This window comes from Dermochelys coriacea, chromosome 2 (genome assembly GCF_009764565.3).
Source record: "Dermochelys coriacea isolate rDerCor1 chromosome 2, rDerCor1.pri.v4, whole genome shotgun sequence".
Classification (NCBI taxonomy): Eukaryota; Metazoa; Chordata; order Testudines; family Dermochelyidae; genus Dermochelys; species Dermochelys coriacea.
Genome location: NC_050069.1, coordinates 181,878,319 through 181,898,573, shown reverse-complemented (window position 1 = coordinate 181,898,573; position 20,255 = coordinate 181,878,319). Strand labels below are relative to the sequence as shown.

The 20,255-nt window shown below is 41.1% G+C and overlaps 1 protein-coding gene across 1 annotated transcript in view; it reads left to right on the top strand.

Annotated features, from left to right (window-relative positions):
• The window catches only part of NPSR1 (neuropeptide S receptor 1), an 81,927-nt gene that overhangs the window by 37,757 nt on the left and 23,915 nt on the right, over positions 1-20,255 (top strand). The window contains 4 exon segments of the mRNA XM_038389091.2: positions 9,801-9,887; positions 9,890-9,903; positions 12,039-12,132; positions 16,880-16,952. Coding sequence (XP_038245019.1) covers positions 9,801-9,887; positions 9,890-9,903; positions 12,039-12,132; positions 16,880-16,952 — 268 coding nt within the window.

Here is a 20,255-nt window from a genome sequence, read left to right as displayed (position 1 = left end):
GTTTGCACTTGGATCTTTCATAGCGTAGTTGAGTACCCTAACCACAAGGCTATTGGATGTTCTGAGTTGGCCTCTCTCAGTCTCTCCTGTTGAACTGTATTTGTGCAAATACGTATTCATTAGAGAAAATGATTTCAATGTGCAGGTCCCATCCCAGGTGAGCAGCCCAACCAGTGGCCTTTTTCAATCATCAATTGAAGCATCAATCCTTTTTGTTGATTTCCCATCCATCAAACCCAATTCTAGTAGGATGGGGCTTTTTAAAGCTGAAGCTGCTTCATTGGGTATTGCCCTGCTCTTACTTTACAATTTTAAGAAGTGACACTCAGACATTTTGCTAAGGATAGCCCCAGGCTCTGACTTGGAATTGAGTACCCTCATCTCTTGCTGCAAGCTGATCCCATGACACAAGTACAGGCAAAATCAGCTTTGAGATTTATCACTCATGAATATGGAGGGAAAAAAGGATAAGATCATCCATAAATGGATCAGGGTAGTTTCCGCCTTTGGATCTATAATGAAAAAAGTATCTTTGTATAAAATATAATTTTAAGATGGTGTAAGCCACACACCTTCTGAGTGTGGTATTCTGGCACAGCTAGTGACACCGAGACCACTTAAAGAGAGAGATAAAATGAGTCTGCTCTACAGCATTAGCTAACAGCCAGGTGGCTTTTAGCTCATGCAGTAGAGGCTCATGCACTGAGCTCCGAAGATCCCTGGTTCAATCCTGCCCGCTGACAACTGGGGTCTGTCAGCCTTACAATGGTGTTTATTGGAAAAACTCTTAGAATTTAATAGAAAAAGAGATAGAGATTTGGTTACTTGTCTATATAGTAGGCTTTTTGAGTCACCTTGTAGCATTTAATAGTTATATTTCTACTACAGAATTTTATAGGATGGTTAAAAAACCCTATAGAAATAAAGTTATAACTATTAAATTTGGTAAGTGTTTAATCTCTTTATAACTATTGGTTTAATTCCTATTTAATTCTAATTCTTTTTCTATAGATGTCTATTGAAGTCCTTTCTTTATCCAGAGACTAGGTACAACTTTGACAGTGGAAGTGTAAACTTACTCCTAATTTGCCTTGCCAGTGTAACTAATTCAAATCTGGGGCTAGTGTTTTGTTGCCTCTTACAGCCTCCTACACACTTTCCAAAACCTTTGTCTAAATGAGGCTACTTTCTCAGCCTGCATGTACTACTGCTGAGGATAATCAATGACTCACCAGACAAAGGTAAAGCAACCAGAGATGTAAATAGAAAAGGAGTACTTGTGGCACCTTAGAGACTAACAAATTTATTAGAGCATAAGCTTTCGTGAGCGAGCTGTAGCTCACGAAAGCTTATGCTCTAATAAATTTGTTAGTCTCTAAGGTGCCACAAGTACTCCTTTTCTTTTTGCGAATACAGACTAACACGGCTGCTACTCTGAAACCAGAGATGTAAATGTCATAGTCAAATTTCACCTATTGGACATTCAACAAGCTACTGTGTTTGAATCAAAACATTGGATGATATGTGCTTCTTAGCTCACTAAGTTTAAGTAGCATGTAGGCACTGTTTCTAGCCCCTCAGGTCTGGGTTGTAGACTCCCAGTCTGGTACTTGTGATCTGCTGCACAATGCTGAACCTCCCCCTCCCCAAGTCTTCCTAGTACCTTAAACACACCTTTTCCCAGAGCTCCACCCTGAAGGTACTCCATTTTACAGTTTAAGCCTTAGGGGACACATGACAGTTTCAGCAAGGAACTTGGAGGCTTTGCAAAGTAACTTTTTAAAATGCACATACTGTACTTTATTCTTAGAGAAAGCCTAGAGACTTAAAATTTCATGCAAATATAAAACATCTGAATGCACAAAACCTTGTTCCAGTGTCCTCAGACTGGGGCTGGTGTCGCTGCTCACTCGAGCCCTGCCTCCCCCTCTTCATGGGACTGGAAATAGCTGCTCACCCAACCTCCAGCATGTTCCTCCACACCCCACTTTTTAGACAAAAGAGGGCATTTGTCCCGTTTGCTCTTGCCAACTTGATCAGGGACAAATGCCCACTTTCGCAAAAAAAAAAAACACAAAAAAAACCCAACGAAAAACGGGAAGGCCGGGACAGGGCTTAAAAAAGGGACTGCCCCAGCCAAAACGGGACATATGGTCCCTTACCAGTTTCCTTTAGCTTGACCAATCTCTTTAGTTTATGCATTGGTCTCCCAGAGAAGAATTATTCAGTGCTACCTATTTTTGATGCTCCATAGCAGCGTCCAGGCAAAGTTTGTGAGACATCTGACCAGTCTTCTCTAGCAAATGGCTGATTCAGTACACATTGAGGGTTAGAGTTGTGCATAGTTATACATTCATAGAATGAATCAGAACTCATAAGTCATACATAGATTCCCCAAACCAGCAGTGTCTGATGGAAACTATGGCCATCTGGCTATGCTGCTATTAATGGTGGACTAGATTGCCCCTTTCACTGAAAAATCCACAATTAGGAGCCAGGGAGAAGAAAACAGTATTGTCCATGGAACCTGTCATATGTCATTCCAGAACAGTATTCTATACACATACACAAAGGAAGGAGCAAATGGATTTCTATCCACAGAACCTGCTGTTTCCATTGGATCTACTAGAAACCTTCTGCAAGGTAGGTGTGCATGGAAGAACTCCTGCCAGATATAGAATGGGAACCAGTGGCATTGGCAATGAGGCTACTGCTCACCTTATTACTACTAACTCAGCGGTTAGAGCATTCATCTGGGATGTGGGAAATGCAGGTTCAATTCCCCCTTCTTCCAGGAGAGGGAGAAAGGCTTGAACAAAGGTCTTCCACCTCTCAGGTAAGTGCTCTAACCACTGAACTGTGGGATATTCTGATGTGGGGCTCCCTTGATCTCTCCTGCTGAAGCTATTCCACTGTGGATAAATAATGAAAGAGTCAAAGAGAGAGAGAACGACTGTGTAGTCTGGTGGTCAGGGCTGGGAGGTGGGAGACACAGAGTCCAGTCCCCCATCTCTAATGACTAATTAATTATCCACAGTGGAACAGCTTCAACAGGAGTGGCTAAGGGAACCCCAGGTCATAATATCCCATAGGCCAGTGATTAGAAAACTCTGAGAGGTGTGGGATACCCCAAACAAATCCTCTGAGCCTCAGGCAGAGGGGGAACTAATCTATGCCTCCCATATACTGAGTGCTCTAACCATTGGGCTAAGTTATAAGGTGGGCAACACCATTACTACCTCCCCCTTCTGTTTTGTGTGGAGGCAAACTCCAAAATGTGCCAAACTCATTCTCACACCTAAGAATTAGGCACCTAAGCCATCTGACTGCAGGAGAGGGGTTCCTGTTTGTGGATAGCTAAGCAGAGACGGGTGCCCCCTAGTATTCCAGACTTAGGTGACTATCTCCAAGGGAAGGGAGGGCTTTAAGACACACCCCTGTTGCTGGAATCTCCCATTGGCTAGCTTGGGTAGCTCCCCACCTAACGTGCTGTCTTCCATGGATTGCATTCTAAGCCACCTGCCTCTCCCCATTCATTGTATAGGAGTCTAGGCTTTGCGGATTCCAGTGCTGTTCCTGTGATATTCCAGCTCTTTAAAAGTTAGATGCATTGATGCTTGGTGTCAGACCACCCAAGTCCCTTAGTGAATCTAGCCCAGGGTGCTTTCTATTAAAAGCTGTGTAATCATTATGGTCCATCATGTAAGCTGATGGGAGGCTGTCCCCTTCTGGTTCACCTGGGGAAAATGGTGCCTATGAATTATAAGGTTCTCAGTTTAGTTCTCAGCTGTGTTAATGAGCTGAAGGCACAGGTAGTACTGTCAGCCAATGGACAGCTTCACTAGGGTTAGTCTACATGTTCACCAATTAAACAAGTTCTTCAACCCATTTGACTGGCTCAATCATACTCTACTTGGGAAAAGAGGCACAGGAGTTATCTCCCAAGTTCATAGATGTTCATAGATACTAAGGTCAGAAGGGACCATTCTGATCATCTAGTCCAACCTCCTGCACAATGCAGGCCACAGAATCTCACCCACCCACTCCTACCCACCCATCACCTTGTGCTGTATTTCACAATGTTGTGCCTACAAATAGCATGGTCATAACTGCATTTTACTCCAAGTTCCCCATGAAATCTCATGCGCTTTTGTGACAAGATCTGGTTTGAATATTTCATTAATGTATAGCTCCTTAAGATCTTCCACTCCAGCATTTGGGATGCTGCATTTTTAACTTAAGTTGCATCAAAATCACAGTGGAAAGCCATGGCACATTTTCAGAAGCATTTGAGATATCTAGCAGTAGTAGAGGTGTATTCTGCTGGATGTTCCTGGCATGTTAGAAGAGCAGTGAAGAGGTTAAGGAGGAGGTAGTGATTTCAGTTCATTATTCAGAGCTATCCTGTGTGCAGTCAAACTACATTAACCCTGATTTGTCAGTCATAGTAACAGCATGATCCTTTGCTGTAGTGAGTGCAGTGGTGCAGATGTGCCAGTGGTGCAGTTTAAGTGTAAACCCAGCCTTAGACATTGATGAGCAGTTTTAAAATTACTACAGAGACAGACATTTTGATTTGTAGGAAAGGGCCTAGGAAGGAACTTGGGGATGACAATAAAATAGTATGTAAAATATTGGGGAAGGAAACTATTAAAATGAATCTGGAAAAAAAATCTAGGCAGCATCTTAAAATAAACTGTGTATTAGGGGAGGGAAGATACAGATTACTGAAAATGTTGAAAATGTAATTAAATTAATCTGAATTCCATATCCTTGATTAGAGGAACTCCATCTTTGTTTTCTATTTATCTGTTCAGAACCTTAGGGCCAACTCCTCAGTTGGTGATTTCAGAGGCACTATGTCCATAAACACACCTGAGGAGTTGGGCCCTCTGTAGTTTGCAATATGACGGATTATTTCCCTGATGCCTGTGTTCTTTGTACCTGTTCTGTAACTCTTGCCATTTCTTTCTTTTCTTCCTTTTCATGACCTGATAGAGAGGAATTTGGGTTAAATTGTCCTAACACTAATGACTGAAAACTTTGTTGATTTAGCACGCAAGAATATGAACACAAAAGTTAAGAAAGAGGCATGTACACCTGTATTTCCACTGCAAAGCCTGGATCAACATTGAAAGACCCAATAAATGGGGATCCCTTGACTATAGTCCAAAAATGTCACATCATTTGTCAGGACTTGCTAAGTGAACATGTTCTAAAGCTCCTCTCTTGTTCATTCAATAAGTTCATTCAATAAGCATCCAACTGGATTTTGTATGTAACTTTAAAACAATTTGACACCAAATGTTTGTTAGTTACAAAAAAAAAAAAAGTCAGAATGCTTGCTTGGTCTTGGTGGCCTCCCCAATAGAAGGGCCACATTCTTCTCTACATGGAAATAAATAGGGGAGGGGAGTGGCAACTCCATTTTAACAAGTGAAGTTTCCCTGAAAATGTTCAGTCTAGTGGGTTGGTTTCCCTTTCACTCCCACCATACAGGCAACTGGATATTCCAGATCTGTGAATCATTACAAATCCTTCTGAGGCAAAGGTCCCTTGCCTCTGCATTCCTGCCTGGCTCCCTGGTACACTAGATCTTGGAAGCATAGTTTTGCATTGGCAGTACTCTCCATTCCACACCCTGATCCTTCCAGGCATATGTGAACACATGCTCCACTTTTCTGAAGGACTCTTAAAACCATATGCTCAAAACCATAGACAACGTAGAATGTTATGGGGCCTATTAACAAGACCACTTTTATTACTAGTCCTCTGCTATATCTGCTCTACTGCTACTGTTTTAGTAGTCTTTTAAAATCAGTGGAATGCTAGGTTAAGCATGGTACATACAGCAAAACAGCTGGTATTCACCCAGTTGTAATTTTTGAGCTGTTGCTGTGTGTTCCAATGGTGGGATAAGGGACAGATAGGGATTGATTTATTAATAAATAAAAGTTTAAAAGCCTGATCTCTTTCTTGTATGTTATACCCCTTCCTCAACCCTTTTGGCTTTTTTAAACTGTAAGTTCTTTGGGCCATGGACCATGTCTTTCAGGTGTGTTTGTATAGCATTTAGCACAAGAATAATAGCTCCAAAATGCTATCCCATGGCAATAAAACTGCTGTCACCCACCCCTTTACAGTGCATTTTGTATTATGTATTTACGTTATAAACTTTTTGGGGCAGGGGGCATGTTTTTTTCTGGGAAGTGTGGAGTACGCTCGTAGCATCAGTGATACTTCCTGGTGCACACACTAATGTAGCACTGTGCCACAACAAAGAGGTAGTGCATGTTTTTGCTGGTTTCCAAGGAAAGCTCAGAGCAACATGTAATGGGACCAATACAACTGCTATTAGCAATGCATTCCTAATTGGGGTCTTGGTAACCTAGTAGTAAATACGAATATCTCCATCTGTTTCTCATCAACATTTCAATAAATAAATTCAGCTTGGCCCCATTTACAGTCTGTGACCCTTCTGCCACCTGCTCATGGTGCTGTCCAGCATGACAGCAGGAGAAATAGCACTTATTGTTGCTGCCAGACCTCTGCCAGCTGCTTTGTGGTGCCTTAGCAGTAAGCTTATAAAAAGCCAGAGCTTAAGCAATGGTATTATGACATTTGGAGGGAGATTTTGCAAATTCAAGTGCTAGCAACCAGGATTAAATGATTGGTTACCAAGAGAGAAAGAAAATAAAGAGAAACAGACTTTAAAATCCTTTGCAGAAAATAGCAATGTTCTGTCTGAATGTCTCAGGAGACTGCTAATGGGATATGGAGTCTTTCATTCTAGATCACCAGTTCAAATCCTACCCAGGTCAGAAGTGATCAAATTATTTTGATAGGTGTAGGGAGTGAGAGGATGGAAAGGAAAGGATGGGTTTCAAGTGGACATGAGTCCATATCACAGAGGCCCTTCCAAAGCCAGGAATACTAACACCCTTATTAGAAGGGTTAGTGAAGAAGACAGTCCAAAGAATGGATGAGCAGGGAGACCTTTCTACTCTCCTAGGAGGTCCTTCTAGTTCTCTGAGCTACATAAGCAGGTGATGTGCATGTGTAGAGGGTGGGGACATGAAAGCTTACACTGCTACTGCTTATATTATACCCATTCTGTGGATAAGTGAAGAACTTTGGTCTCCAGGTCTGATAATGTAGCACCTTAAGAGCACTCAGTTCATTTTACCGTATGTCCATCTGAGTCTCGAGGGTTATAATGAAATCAGCTGTTTTAACAAGTTGAAAGGTAGCTCTGCCACAAAATGCCAACTGTAAAATATAAATCAAGAGAATCTAAAGCAACAATATAACCAGAGGGAGAGATATAAACAGCTAACCAGCAAGACAGTGTTCTGGGAAAAGCTGTTAAGCTGTTTCAAAAACACAGTATTTATGGGTGTAGAGCCCTATCTGCTCAATAGGGTAATTACACAGTATAGCCCTCTCTTACATGCTAGGCACAACAAACTATTGATTCCTACATCCATGAAAGAAGTGTCCTTTTGGCTGAGGTTGGTGAAGAAAATGTATATGCAAGGAAACCCACAGAAGACTCCGCTAAGGGAAACCCTGTATCATTACAAGGAAATGCCCTCTGTCTTGCATTACAAAACGTGCTGCTGTTTTACCTCATGCAATTTGGTGCTGTAAATAAAACAGCCCCAAGCACATATTTGTAATAAAAAATGCTAATATAAAGTGAGCAGTGTACACTTTGTATTCTGTGTTGTAATTGAAATCAATCTATTTGAAAATGTAGAAAAATATTGAAAAATATTTAATAAATTTCAGTTGGTATTCTATTGTTTAGCAATGCAATTAAAACTGTGATTGTGAAAAAATTTAATAGTGATTAATTTTTTTGAGTTAATCACGTGAGTTAACTGCGATTAATCGACAGCCCTATTAATTACCTTCATTTGTTCTGGGTAATGGAATTGTCTCTATTTTATTTAGTTAGTCTCAATGGCATACCTGCATTCAGAAGTGTGCACCCCTTTCATTTTTCTATTCTCTTTGATCATTTCAGGAAGCTGTGCCACATGAGTCTCTGTAGTCATCTTATGCATTTAGTTGCTCCATTAGTCACAACTCTCTAGGGCCAAATTCTGCTCTCATTTACACTAGTGAAAATACCCTGGTAATTCCACAGAACACAATATGTAACAGAGCAGAAAAGGCCCCTGGTGTCCATTATTTTCAGATTTTGCCTCACCCCCTGCAATCTTTTCCAGCCATAAAAGTTCTAGCTGGATTTTCAGTGCTTTGTTTCATGTCTCCTAGAAATGACAAGATCTTCCCCACTTCCACTCTCCAGTGATTCTGTCTCTTTTTAATAAATCTCTTTTAAAAAGGCTGCATTTTGTAAAGTTTTCTTTTTCTTTAACAAGTTAAGCTTGCTTGGGATCAGATCCTTTAAGAACAAAAAACTTCATAGTCAGAAGGCCAAATCTTGTTTGACAAATAATCCTACTTAAGTCAAAGGAACATACCTTAGAAACACAACCAGGATTTGGGTCTTACTAACAGCGGATGTTAGTTCACCCATCCCACTAGAATTTTTTATTTGTTTGTTTAATGTTGCATGGAATTTTTGAAAGCAATTAAAAAACAAAACAAATTCATTTCCTTGCAATATATAGAACCACTAACCTTCCTCCCCCATATCACTGCAATTATAGGTATCAGCCGTGTTAGTCTGTATTCACAAAAAGAACGGGAGCACTTGTGGCACCTTAGAGACTAACAAATTTATTTAAGCATAAGCTTTCGTGAGCTACAGCTAACTTCATCGAATGTATTCATTCATCCAGTGCATTCATGCATCCGATGAAGTGAGCTGCAGCTCATGAAAACTTATGCTCAAATAAATTTGTTAGTCTCTAAGGTGCCACAAGTACTCCTTTTCTTTTTGCAGAATACTTTCAGATTCACCAATTGTAAACAGTTATTTTTCCCATCAAAAGGAGAGGAAAAAGAACTAGTCTGTGACTTTTTTCTCTACCTTGAGGAGGGAAAACAGAAATAATATTAGTTACAGTGTGTTTCAATTGCCTAGCAACATAGGCAGAAGGCATATGGCACACAGATAAGATCCTCTGGGACTGTGGTGGGCCTGCTGTGCACCCCTGACTCTCTCCCCCCTTGCCCCTGCTTGCCCCCCCTTGCTGGGAGCCAATCAAAGAAAAAGAAGCAACAAGCTACAAGTCAAACAAGCAACAAGCCAAAAACTAGCCAACAAGCAACTCACAAGCCAATTAAGCCAAAACCAAGTCCAATTTCTGCATTTTTTTAAATGGGTTTGGCATGTATGAAACACCCACCTTTCCCAATTTAGGAATCGTTCTGGTGCTTCAGTGGGAAATAGGAGTCCGGGTGCCTAGAGTGAAATTGCAGTGGGCATGCCCAGAGACAGAAACATAGGTACCAAAACTTAGGCACCAAGAAAGATTTAAGCACCTAGGGACTAAGTGACAGCTGAGTGGGAGTCTTGTGGATCTCAGTGGTGCCTACAAATGGAACTTAGGTGCCAAATACTGCCATGGATTGAATTGATTTTATTTTAGATTAAGAGAACAAGTTAAAAGAAGAACAAAAGGTAAAGTCTCCATCTGGTGCATTTCTAGACTAACAGTCTGCACTGAACGGTTCACAAAATGGCTCTGTGTCTCAGTAGACAGATGTGTCCTTACAGATTTAAAAGTGCAGCACAAAGTAAGTGATGTAACAGTAAATAACTAAACTAACTACTGCCTTGTGTTTGTTTCCATTAATGTATCTTTGTTTATTTTTGTTTCCAGATTGTTTTACAGGATTCATAAATATACTGACTGATATAATTTGGCGCTTCACAGGAGATTTCATGGCCCCTGATCTTGTCTGCAGAGTTTTCGCTACTTGCAGGTACAGAAACTATTCAATATCTAGTACCCACAACTGCACATCCTAACTAGATAAGAACTCAAAGTCTTGTATCACAATTTACTGTAACATTAAGTGCTTGTTAAATTGTTGTGTAAGAGCCCTTAAATTGCCCCCAGTCATCAAAGAAGCTAACAAAACTGGCATTTAAAGAATAAGGCATGAAAGTTTAACTGCTTATATATTAAATGGTAGATATGAGAATGGAAAAAGTCATGGAGAAAATTGTAAGTAGGTGCAAATTCCATTCAAGACAATAGATATGAATTTGCTTACACTAGAGCTGAATTTGTCCCAGCACCTCAGCCATTAAATGTATGTAGTCCCTTTTCTCCTACTCCCTAAGCATAGGAGTTTTTTAAAAGTGCCATTTAATGACAATAACACCAGTATTTAAAAGTAATTAGTCTTGAAGGGAGATTTTGCAAAAACGTCAGAGAGATCCCTAATTCACATTGATCTTCCCTGCGAGCTGGGTACCTAACTGACATTTGTGTCTTTGAAAAGTGTCCCCTTCTTGCCCCCCCAAATCCCTATTTTTAATTCCAAAATTTAATTTTTAATTCCAAAAATAGCAAGCCAGATTCTGATCTCACTTAGCCTGTTGTAAACCCAAGCAACTCCACAGAAATCAGTGCTGTTATTTCAAATTCATAACGATGTAATTGGGAGCAAAAATCTGGTCCAGTTCTAGAAATTATCCTGAGCAGTGAGGTTTGCATTCTCATGAGTAAGGATGTCTACTGGGTGGCAGAAGGCTCGAAAGCAATAGTTATTTCTTAGCTGGCCCAACCATATCTTCTCGGTAATCCCGCACACGATTGAAGTTTGATCATGAAGAATGATGGTATTTAATAGGGCTTCTGTTTTGTATACAAATTGCGTGTCTGATTTAATGGTTGTTGGACCTTGCCAATTGCAACCAAATTTTGAGACAGGGAGAGGAAATCATAACTGAATCAGCTGCAAGAGTGTATGCTACTTAATTACTGTGTTCATACTCCTCAATCTAAAACAATTCCTCACAGGGATATCCCAAATGGAATCTTAGGGACAGATTCTACCACTCAGTAGCACCTTACTTAGAAGGTAGTCTTACTGATTGATTTCAGTGTGACTACTCATGGAGTAAGTCAAAGAAAGGATGGCAGAATCTTGCCCTAAGTGTTTGCCAAATATCACACACTGAGAAATACGGGGGGGAGGGGAGGGAATTCACAAGGGGGACTTATGTCCCTAAAGTGGCCTCAATCCAAAATTTTGATCCTCAGAATATCTGATGAGCTGCTTTCATTTCCACTGCCAAGTCCTAAATTTCTGCAAATGGACATGCACACAGCTGCCTCAGTCTTGACACCTAACTCACACCTAAGCCCAAGGAGGATTCACAAATTGGACATTGCCTTGATGGCCTGGTCCAGCGGATGTGCTCAGAAGCCAGCTTAAATAATCACAGGAGTAAAGCCTTGAACTTGGGCTTCTCATCCCAGGTGGGTGCTCTAGCCCTAGCCTTTTCTGGCCCAGTGACTATTTAAGTATTTTAGACAAAGTGGCACAGCTTCCGCAGGAGAGCTTGAGAGACCTGCTCCACCCAATAGCCTAGAGGTTAGGGCGTTCTCGCACACAGTGGGGATTTGAACCTGTGTCCCCTATACTGCAAGTGAGTGCTCGTTACTGGGCATGGGGTGGGAGCAGCAGCTCCTCCAAGTCAGATTTCTTTCCTGAGGAAGGACTGGCCTGGTTTAGGTGCCTAACTCCATGAGAGGCTTCATGGCTGTGGATCCCAAGTGGAGGGAACCACTTCATTCACACCCAGACATAAGCAGCTAATTCCCTTTGATGGGTGGGGCTTACGCCACATCCCTCTTCTCAGCATTTCCTATTGGCAGCTTAGGCACCATCCCACTCAGTGTGCTGGCTTTTATGAATCTTTTTTAGACACCTAACTCTCCCCATGCAATGTATAGGGAGCCTGGGCACCCAACTCAAGGCTGTACATTTCACACAGGGTGCCTAAAAGTTAGGCACTGCAATGCTCAGTCTAAATTCCCCTTATGAATTCTACACATTGTAATTTAAATTGCTTATCAGTGTGTTTTTCCCCACTTCTACCTCAGGTTGTCCTTCTGTATGCCTCAACGTATGTTCTGGTTTCACTCAGCATAGACCATTACCGTGCCATAGTTTATCCAATGAAGTTCCTTCAGGGAGGTAGGAGAAATTTTGTACCTTGCTACTGCTCTAGATGTGGTTTTAATGTCTTTATTTCACTAAACAACTTTTCAGTGAAAGCAGTGTTATCATGATTAGTGTACTAAGATCCTTTATTAAATTCCTGATCTTGGCAATATTTATATTATGTGGAATAAAACTATTTTAAAAAAAGTGTAAAGGTTTCCCATTATCTTCCAGCATTTTCAGAAAAGAATTATTATACACAATGGACAAAAAACTGTCCTTAGTGCAATTCCATTGACTACAGGCATCACACCAGGGATGAATTTGGACCATTTCATTTAACATATAGTGTTTGAATGAGCTTTTTCACTGTAAATAGGCAAAACTGGGGAAATAAAATACACTATTAAATACAGCATGAGCTCCTCCAGTCTGTTGGCTCATTATATGAAATTACTGGGGTGGGGGGGGGGGTTGAGTTTTAAATATCTGTAAAGGGGTAGTTTTTTTTCCTTGATAAGTGACATTCAGAAGGTGTAGAGAGAAGTTGGGCATAATTTTATTATTTTCATTCATTTTACAACACCCAAAAGCATGCTGGCTGCTGTACAATACAGAAGGATGTTTCCATACCCAAAGAGTTTACAATATTAAATATGATGTGTGTGTGGGGGGGAAGTAGGGAGGGGATGAGGTGAGGAAGGACAAGGATTACAGTAGTGGTTGGTTTCTTTAAGATATGCTTTAGTCAAAACTCACATTATTGTACTCATTACATCCCAAAGCTGGCCCTGAAAATCTTTTCCCCAGCTGAAACTAAATGGATCAAACTGACAAATGGCTTCAGGTCACCCAAAACTGTATTTTTCAGTAAGTAAACTATTCTGTGCCTCAGTTTCCCCCTCTCTGTAAAAGAAAGAGAAGTATACTTAACATCCTATGTGAAAGAGTTCAAGATCTAGTGCTAGAACAAAGACTATGATTCCTAACCTCAGGCTAGGACAGGAAAGTGCTTTGAAAGACTTTTGAAAGACTTGCTTTGGCAAGTCCTTTACAAAGATTAGTTTTGACAGTAAGATAAGTATTTTACTCTCCCTTTGCATGGGTGTTAATGACTATAAAAGGTGCAAGACAGTAGAAAATTAAGTCCCACCCGTAGACTAACCTCAAATTTTACTCTATACACAACATCTAATTCAAAAACAAAATTCATCAGAAATAATAAAATATGCAATAAAGAATGGTAGGATAATGATAATCTAGAATCAGACCTTTAAATAATTCTTTCATATGTAGAGAGCTGTTCAAATCTTATATAATTAATCCTCAACAACTTGGCCATTCAGTAAGTGATACTGTCTCAGTTTTAGACAGGGAAAATGGAGCTGAGACACAATGTGATATGATCAAAGCCATAAAGAGTCAGTGTCAGGGCTAGGATTAGAATTTATAAATTTGAGATTCTCAGATTCTATCTATGACCACTAGAATACATCCAAATCTTATTTTAAACCAGCAAAGTCATGATTTAATTTTTTTGTAAAAGAAAAGCTTCTCAAATTTGTAAATTAAAACATCCTATTCAGAGACAGTGTGTTTTATTTATACTTTACATATAGTATATGTAAAGTCTTATTTTAGGACACACCAGCCACAAGGCAACGGAGCATTTACAAAAAACAAGAACACATGTAAGGCAGCTACCCTATACTGGCCTGTTCACACAGAAATTTTGAGGTCTGGGCCAACGGGGCCCCTGGAAAAATGGGCATCCCACACCACAACCCGCTCTCTGTAGCACTTCTGCCATGGAGTGGGGTTGGGGCACAGGAGCATGCCCTGCTCCGCCTGCCCGGTGCTCCTGCTGGGGAGTGGGAAAAGCCCCGTGCCTCAAACCCGCTCCCCAACAGGAGCACGGGGTGAGTGGGACAAGCCCCCGCGCCCTGACTCCAAACTGCAGGCAGAAGGGGTGGGGAGGGGCCCCCACTTGCTCTGGTCCAGGGCCCCACAAACCCTAATCTGCCTCTGGCTTTGAGCATGAGCTAACTGGCCCGTCAGGGCTTGTGGGTGGAAGCTCAAGTGTTGCTGACATTGGTGCTAGTATTGCAGTGGGGACTCAGCTTCTCTGTGCTGATAATCTAAACACTGCAAACCAACACTCGAGCAGCACAATGGGTCTGCTCTCACTTGAGCTAGGCTAACTTCAGAGTTAGCTTGAGTGATCCACACCAGAGTTAACACTCCAGTTAAGACAAGCCCTCAGAGAAAGCCTGTGAAATGAGCTCTGCCGTGTACTCCAAAAGCACAAGGTCTGTTGGAGCTGGGGGCAAGGAAGAAAATTCCAAAGCCTCTTAAGAGAAATTTTCCTTAATGGCAAACAAAGAAAAAAATGATACAAAAAACAAGCAAGAGACATGAATTGCTCAGAACGCTACTTTAATGTGTAATTAGGAGGTTTTTTAAAAGGAAAAGAAAAATAATGTCACTGATGTGCATTGAGCAGAATCTCGCACAACCACATCAGAACTCTGGACATAAACACTTTGCATTACATAGCACCTTTCATGCCTTAATTTCAAAGCTCTTCAGACATAGCAGGCCAGACTCTGATGTATCCCCACCATGAATGTTTCCATTGATTTCAGAGGGACTACTTGAGTAAGATATTGCTCTTAGTAATTAAGGGTATTAGACTCTTGCCATAATTAAACACATGCACACACACATACACCCGGACTTAGCGAGGGACAACAGTTAAGTATTATTATACCTATTTTATAGGTGGGTATACTGAGAAAAATTGGTTATAGAGGCTGCATAGGGCCAGTAAAAAATTCTGTGGGAGAGCCAAAAGTTAGAGCTTCATATTCCTAGCTCCTTATTCTAATATTTTAGCCACTAGACAACCGTGTTGCCTCAGTTCTTTATTGCAAATAAGCAGTTCCTATAGCTTTATTTGTATCATCTGAGACATTGAACAGTGACTAAGGGGTACCCTATTTGTTAGAGAAATAGAAATAGAAAAGCAATTTTGTGGCAATATTTCTGTAATTAACTATACTGCTATATTAGCTATTTGATCTTGTTGGAAAGGCAGGGCAGCAAGCTAACTGACCTGAATAGTGACCCATTAACATTGTGTATTCAAGCAATCTGAACAAGCAACTGGAGTGCCCCAAATGTAACTTGAAGTGATTAAATCTAATAGTTCAGAATCTCTTTAAGCAAGGAAATGGATTAAGGGTACATCTACACTACAGTAAGAGATGTGCAATACGGCTATTACTAGCTCATGCTTCGGGGCTATAAAATTGTAGTATAGACATTGGGCTCAGGCTGGAGCCCAGGATCTGAGACCCTGCTGTGACACTGCACCACATATTCTTCACAGTGATATTATTATATGATGATTATGGGCATAATTATGATGCAGTTTCTACATGTCAGGTCATGTGAGGTGTCTGGAAAATTATGATTTGCTGAATATGATTATCCTATTTGTATGCATGTGTCATTTTTGTGTCTAAAGTTAGGAATACTGACTATGTATCTGTATTTCAATCATGCTTACTCTGGGTGACACTGACAACTAGCCTTTCTGGTACAAAAATGGAGAAGCCAGACAGTGCTGGTGGCCCATTAGGAAAGACAATGGACCCTGGAAGAACTTAACCTTCCTGAGACTACCCCAGAGAGCCTGTAAGTAATGGCTTCTATGACTCAGCAAGTATGCAAGGACATGTAATCAGGCCACATAACGCTGGCCTCCATCATGGGATATCAGTTTTTTCCCCACGAACTGAGTTTCGGACAAAGGGTTACGGCCATATGCTAAAGCTATATAAGGCAGGGAGTGACATCATCTGTGACTCCCCACACAAGACGATTCCTAGAAACACCCGAGGAACAAAGTCTGAACTGGGGGAAGTGCTGGGCCCAGGCTAAAGGGATTTCTAGCCCGTGTATGAAAACTGGGAGATTCCAAGCTGTAAAGCAAGTGTAGCTTGTGCCTTAAGAAATTGCAGCCTGCTTGCATCAGCCAGGGTGAGAATTTGCTAATTCATATCCTATCTTTCTAATATTTTAGTCTTAGTTTGCCATTTGTTAATTTACTAGGTAATCTGTTTGCTATCACTTAAAAATCTATTTTTTGTAGTTAATAAACTTGTTTTTGCTTTATCTAAACCAGTGAGTTTGAGTGAAATGCATAGGAAATCATAGCTCAAGGGGCAAAGGCTGTTGTATATTCCTCTCCAAATTGAGGCAGGGCAAACTATATGAGTTTACATTGTACAAATCCCTGTGCACTGCAAGATGGTATAATTTTGGGGTTATGCTCCAGAGGGGGTGCGTGGCTGGGGAGCTGATAGTTACCTTGGCTGTAGCCTTTTGACTGTTGCTTCATGCAGTGAATAGTCAGAGATCCTATATGTAACTGTAGCTGGGTTAATGCTGTGTTACTGTTGATGGAAGTGTAGGACCGGGAGCGGGCCTGCAGCAACTCACAGCAGCCCAGTGAGAGAGGGAGCCTAGGCTGGTAGGTCAAAGGGCTCAGTGGTAACCCCAGCTTCAGGTGACACCCCAGGGGAAGAACCTGTCACAGAGCCCACAATCTGAGACCCCATAAGGAGGGTGGGTCTCAGAGCCCACGATCCAGCCTAAGCCAGAATGTCTGCCCTTCTATTTTTAGTCCCACAAGCCCAAATCAACTGACCAGGGCTTTGAGACTTGGTACTGTAGGTTTTTTATTGTGGTGTGAACATATCCTAATCTCCTACAGGTGGGGAAGTAGGAAGAATGTACAGCAAGTCATCCAAAGGAGAGTATGAGGCCAATCAGCATGGATACAAGAGGTTGGTTAGGTGGCTACCAGCAGAAGTCAGCAGATTTAACAGTCAGAGAGAGAGAGAGAGAGAAGACCCTGACAAAGAAAAATAGACACAGTCTGAGTGTTTTATGAATCAGAGGTTGACTCATACTCTACTTCTTTACTGTAAATTTAGAGCTTCTGGCCAACTTAGGCAAGGCTGGATGCAGCCTTAGACCTAAGCATGTTTTGTTCCCTACATCTTTGAACTTGAGTCAATTTTCTAATACATTTTCCTTTATTTAAGTATACTTCTGGTTTTAGTCAGCTTTGGGGGATATTCCTTGTCTATCCCCAGGAGAGGTTGATGATTCCTTAGCCTCAGAGGCTAAGACCAGTTTAGGTTCATGGCTAAAAGGCACAGCTCAGGTAGTCCTGTCCCATAAGACACTGTTAATGGTGGGATTCTGATCTACCTAAAGCCTGGGGAAACCACTAAAGAACAGGGAAAGAGAAACATTAAATAGGCTCCCTCAATACCACAAACACATGGTTAACTTCTATTAACTATTATTTTGGAAATACATACAGTGAACAAACAGATGGAATTTCCAGAGTTACAGAAGCTATTTAACCTCAGACACAGACCCCTACCTGTGAGTGAAACAAGCAGCTGCACCCTGTGAAAGGGTGTGTTTGTCCTATGTATAATTATCCATCAGAGTGTGGTGTTAAAGACACAATCTAGACCCCTGCTGCTGATCTAGACATTGAACCACCTTTCTTAACAGTTTTGAAAATGCCACTGGAAACAGTATGGAGTGTAGCTGTAGCCATGTCAGTCCCAGGATACATAGCAGTAGGTTCTCCTGGCTAGTGGAGCCAATCTTTGTTGTTTTACTTTGTTTCTTTCATTGTCTTCTAGTAGAAATATTCCAAGATGGTTTCTTATTTGTCTCTGTCCCTCATTAAGTTAATAGAAAAGCACAGTTGTAGCAACTTTTTTCTCCAATTCTCATTAAGATACAGTACCACCAGTCTGATCTATCCCAGAGATGATGCAAGAAGCATGTGGGCCTTTATCAGCTTTTTGTTTCATTATACAGTAAGTGGCAGCAGGTGATGTGATCATCTCATCCAGACTGCAATAGTATGGCATAGGTAAGCCAAATGCTGTTGGTTCTGATGTAAAGTGATGGGAACATGTGACCATGTAGCTTGATGTGTTGTGTTTGCAGCTTCTTGGGCAATTAGTGTTTTGTAGTTTTATTGTTTAGTCAGATTTGCTCCTGGAAGCTGCAGAACCACTGACATCTCCAGCAGAACAAAACAACTAAGTTCTTAGGATCTTTGGTGGCTCAAACCATTAGTTTCATGTGAGCATCTATCAACCAAAGCTTTTGGTGATACAACTTGGCCTAAAGTCATTCTCTAGAGAAAAGCAATAACTTTTGAATTCAGCTCATGGCCACATTAACTTTGTTACAGCTGGTCAATCTAGACCAGAGGACCGATGGCTTAACAAAGTCAGTCTTTTTTTTTTTTTTTCTTTTTTAAAAAGACTCAGAACACACCTGCTGGATCATTCTTTCATCCCAGGAAGGATTGTTTCTTCTTGAACATTTAAGTGTTTTAAAGGTAGTCTAGTTTTAAATAAGAATGAAACTTAAATGAAAGTAGAGAACAAAAAAGGGTAAACAAGATACCTATACAGCAATTTAAAGCATAGGGTCTTTTGTGGGTAATGATTTAAACTGAAATACTAGGACAAAATTCTAGAGAAACAGAACTTGGGAATAATTGTGAATTCAGGAATGTCTTAACTGCTAAAATTCAGCAAATTGTGTCTGAAATTTTGAAGTTTTCCATGGGAAAACCCCTACATCCTCTGTCATAGATATAAACGTCCCTTTCCTAGTCATGTTGGCATGTTTCTCATTACATGGAATGTCACAGGGAGTGGCTGATAACATCCATTGACTGTAAAGTTTATGCTGTGTCTAGAGGTCAGACAGACGTATCTAGCTAGTTGGAATCTGAAAGCAAGCAAAGAGATTTTAAATACACCTATAATTCAAAATATAATACACAGACATTTTTAAATAAGGCTTCAGTTCAGCAAGGTACTTCAGCATGTGCTTAAATCCATTTCCATCGCTGTTCAACTTTAATAGGGCTTAAGCACCTGCTTAAAGTCCATTGGATTTAAGCACCTATTTCAAAGTTAAGCAAGTACTTAGGTGCTTTCCTGAACTGGATAGGTTTGCTGAATTATGGCTCAGTGCTGGAAGAGACTAGATCATAGCTTTTTTTTTTTATTCTTCATCTGTGGAATTATGCATTAAGCAAGCATACTTGAATCTAAACATTGTTAGTTATACTAACTTAAAATATAAGTGAGAAAAGCATTACATGGGTTTCACTCCTCCGCATCATGCAATTCATTAACAAATGAAATGTGTAACAGACTGACAGTATCCTGAACAAATTGTATGGAATTAAGATAGACCTTATTGAATTAGGGTTAATATCCTTGGTGTACATCATATTAAAAATGCAATTGTATATGGGGAGGACATGGTTCATGAATGAGAAATTAGGCATATTCCCTTTGTCTGCATTTCAAAACCTTATATATTCCAGTCACAGGTGGGAATGTGCTTACAGATATATTTCACAAATACCTTTCCTTTTGTTGAATAATTTGTGGCAAAACATTATCCTTGGTATATTCTAGAGTGACCAGGTGTCTGGTTTTTGACCAGGACACCCAGTTGAAAAGGGATCCTGGCAGCTCTGGTCAGCACTGCCGACTGGGCCGTTAAAAGTCCAGTCAGCAGTGCTGCGGGTCGAAGGCATGCTAGTCCTTACCTGTCCTGGCTCTGCACTGTGCCCCAGAAGCCACAGGGCTGGGAGACAAGACCAGAAAAGTGGAAATATGAATTGTGGGTAACCCCTCTGCCCGTCAGAGTTGGCAGCAACAAGGGCTGGGTTCAGTATCTAGGGGTTCCTTTTCAACCCCACAATGCAAAGCCAGCTTGAGCCCCCACCCAGTTACCTGGGACAATTACATACCACCCCCCCTGGGCGCCTCTAAGAAGCGGTGCTTCCCCTCTTGCAAGCAAAGTCTGAGTGTAACAAAAGCCTTTTAATAAAGGAGGGAAACAATGTGGCATTATGTTGGGGAAACACTACAAACAGGATTCATAACACCAACCATGAGGAAAATACCACCCCCCCAGTTTCTGTCCTTGGTCAGTGCAGCCCCCCCCCCCCCCCCCAGAGTTCAGAAGTTCATCTGCAGAGTTTACCTCCCAGCCTGGGTGGAAGTGGAGGGAGTTAGGGGGGG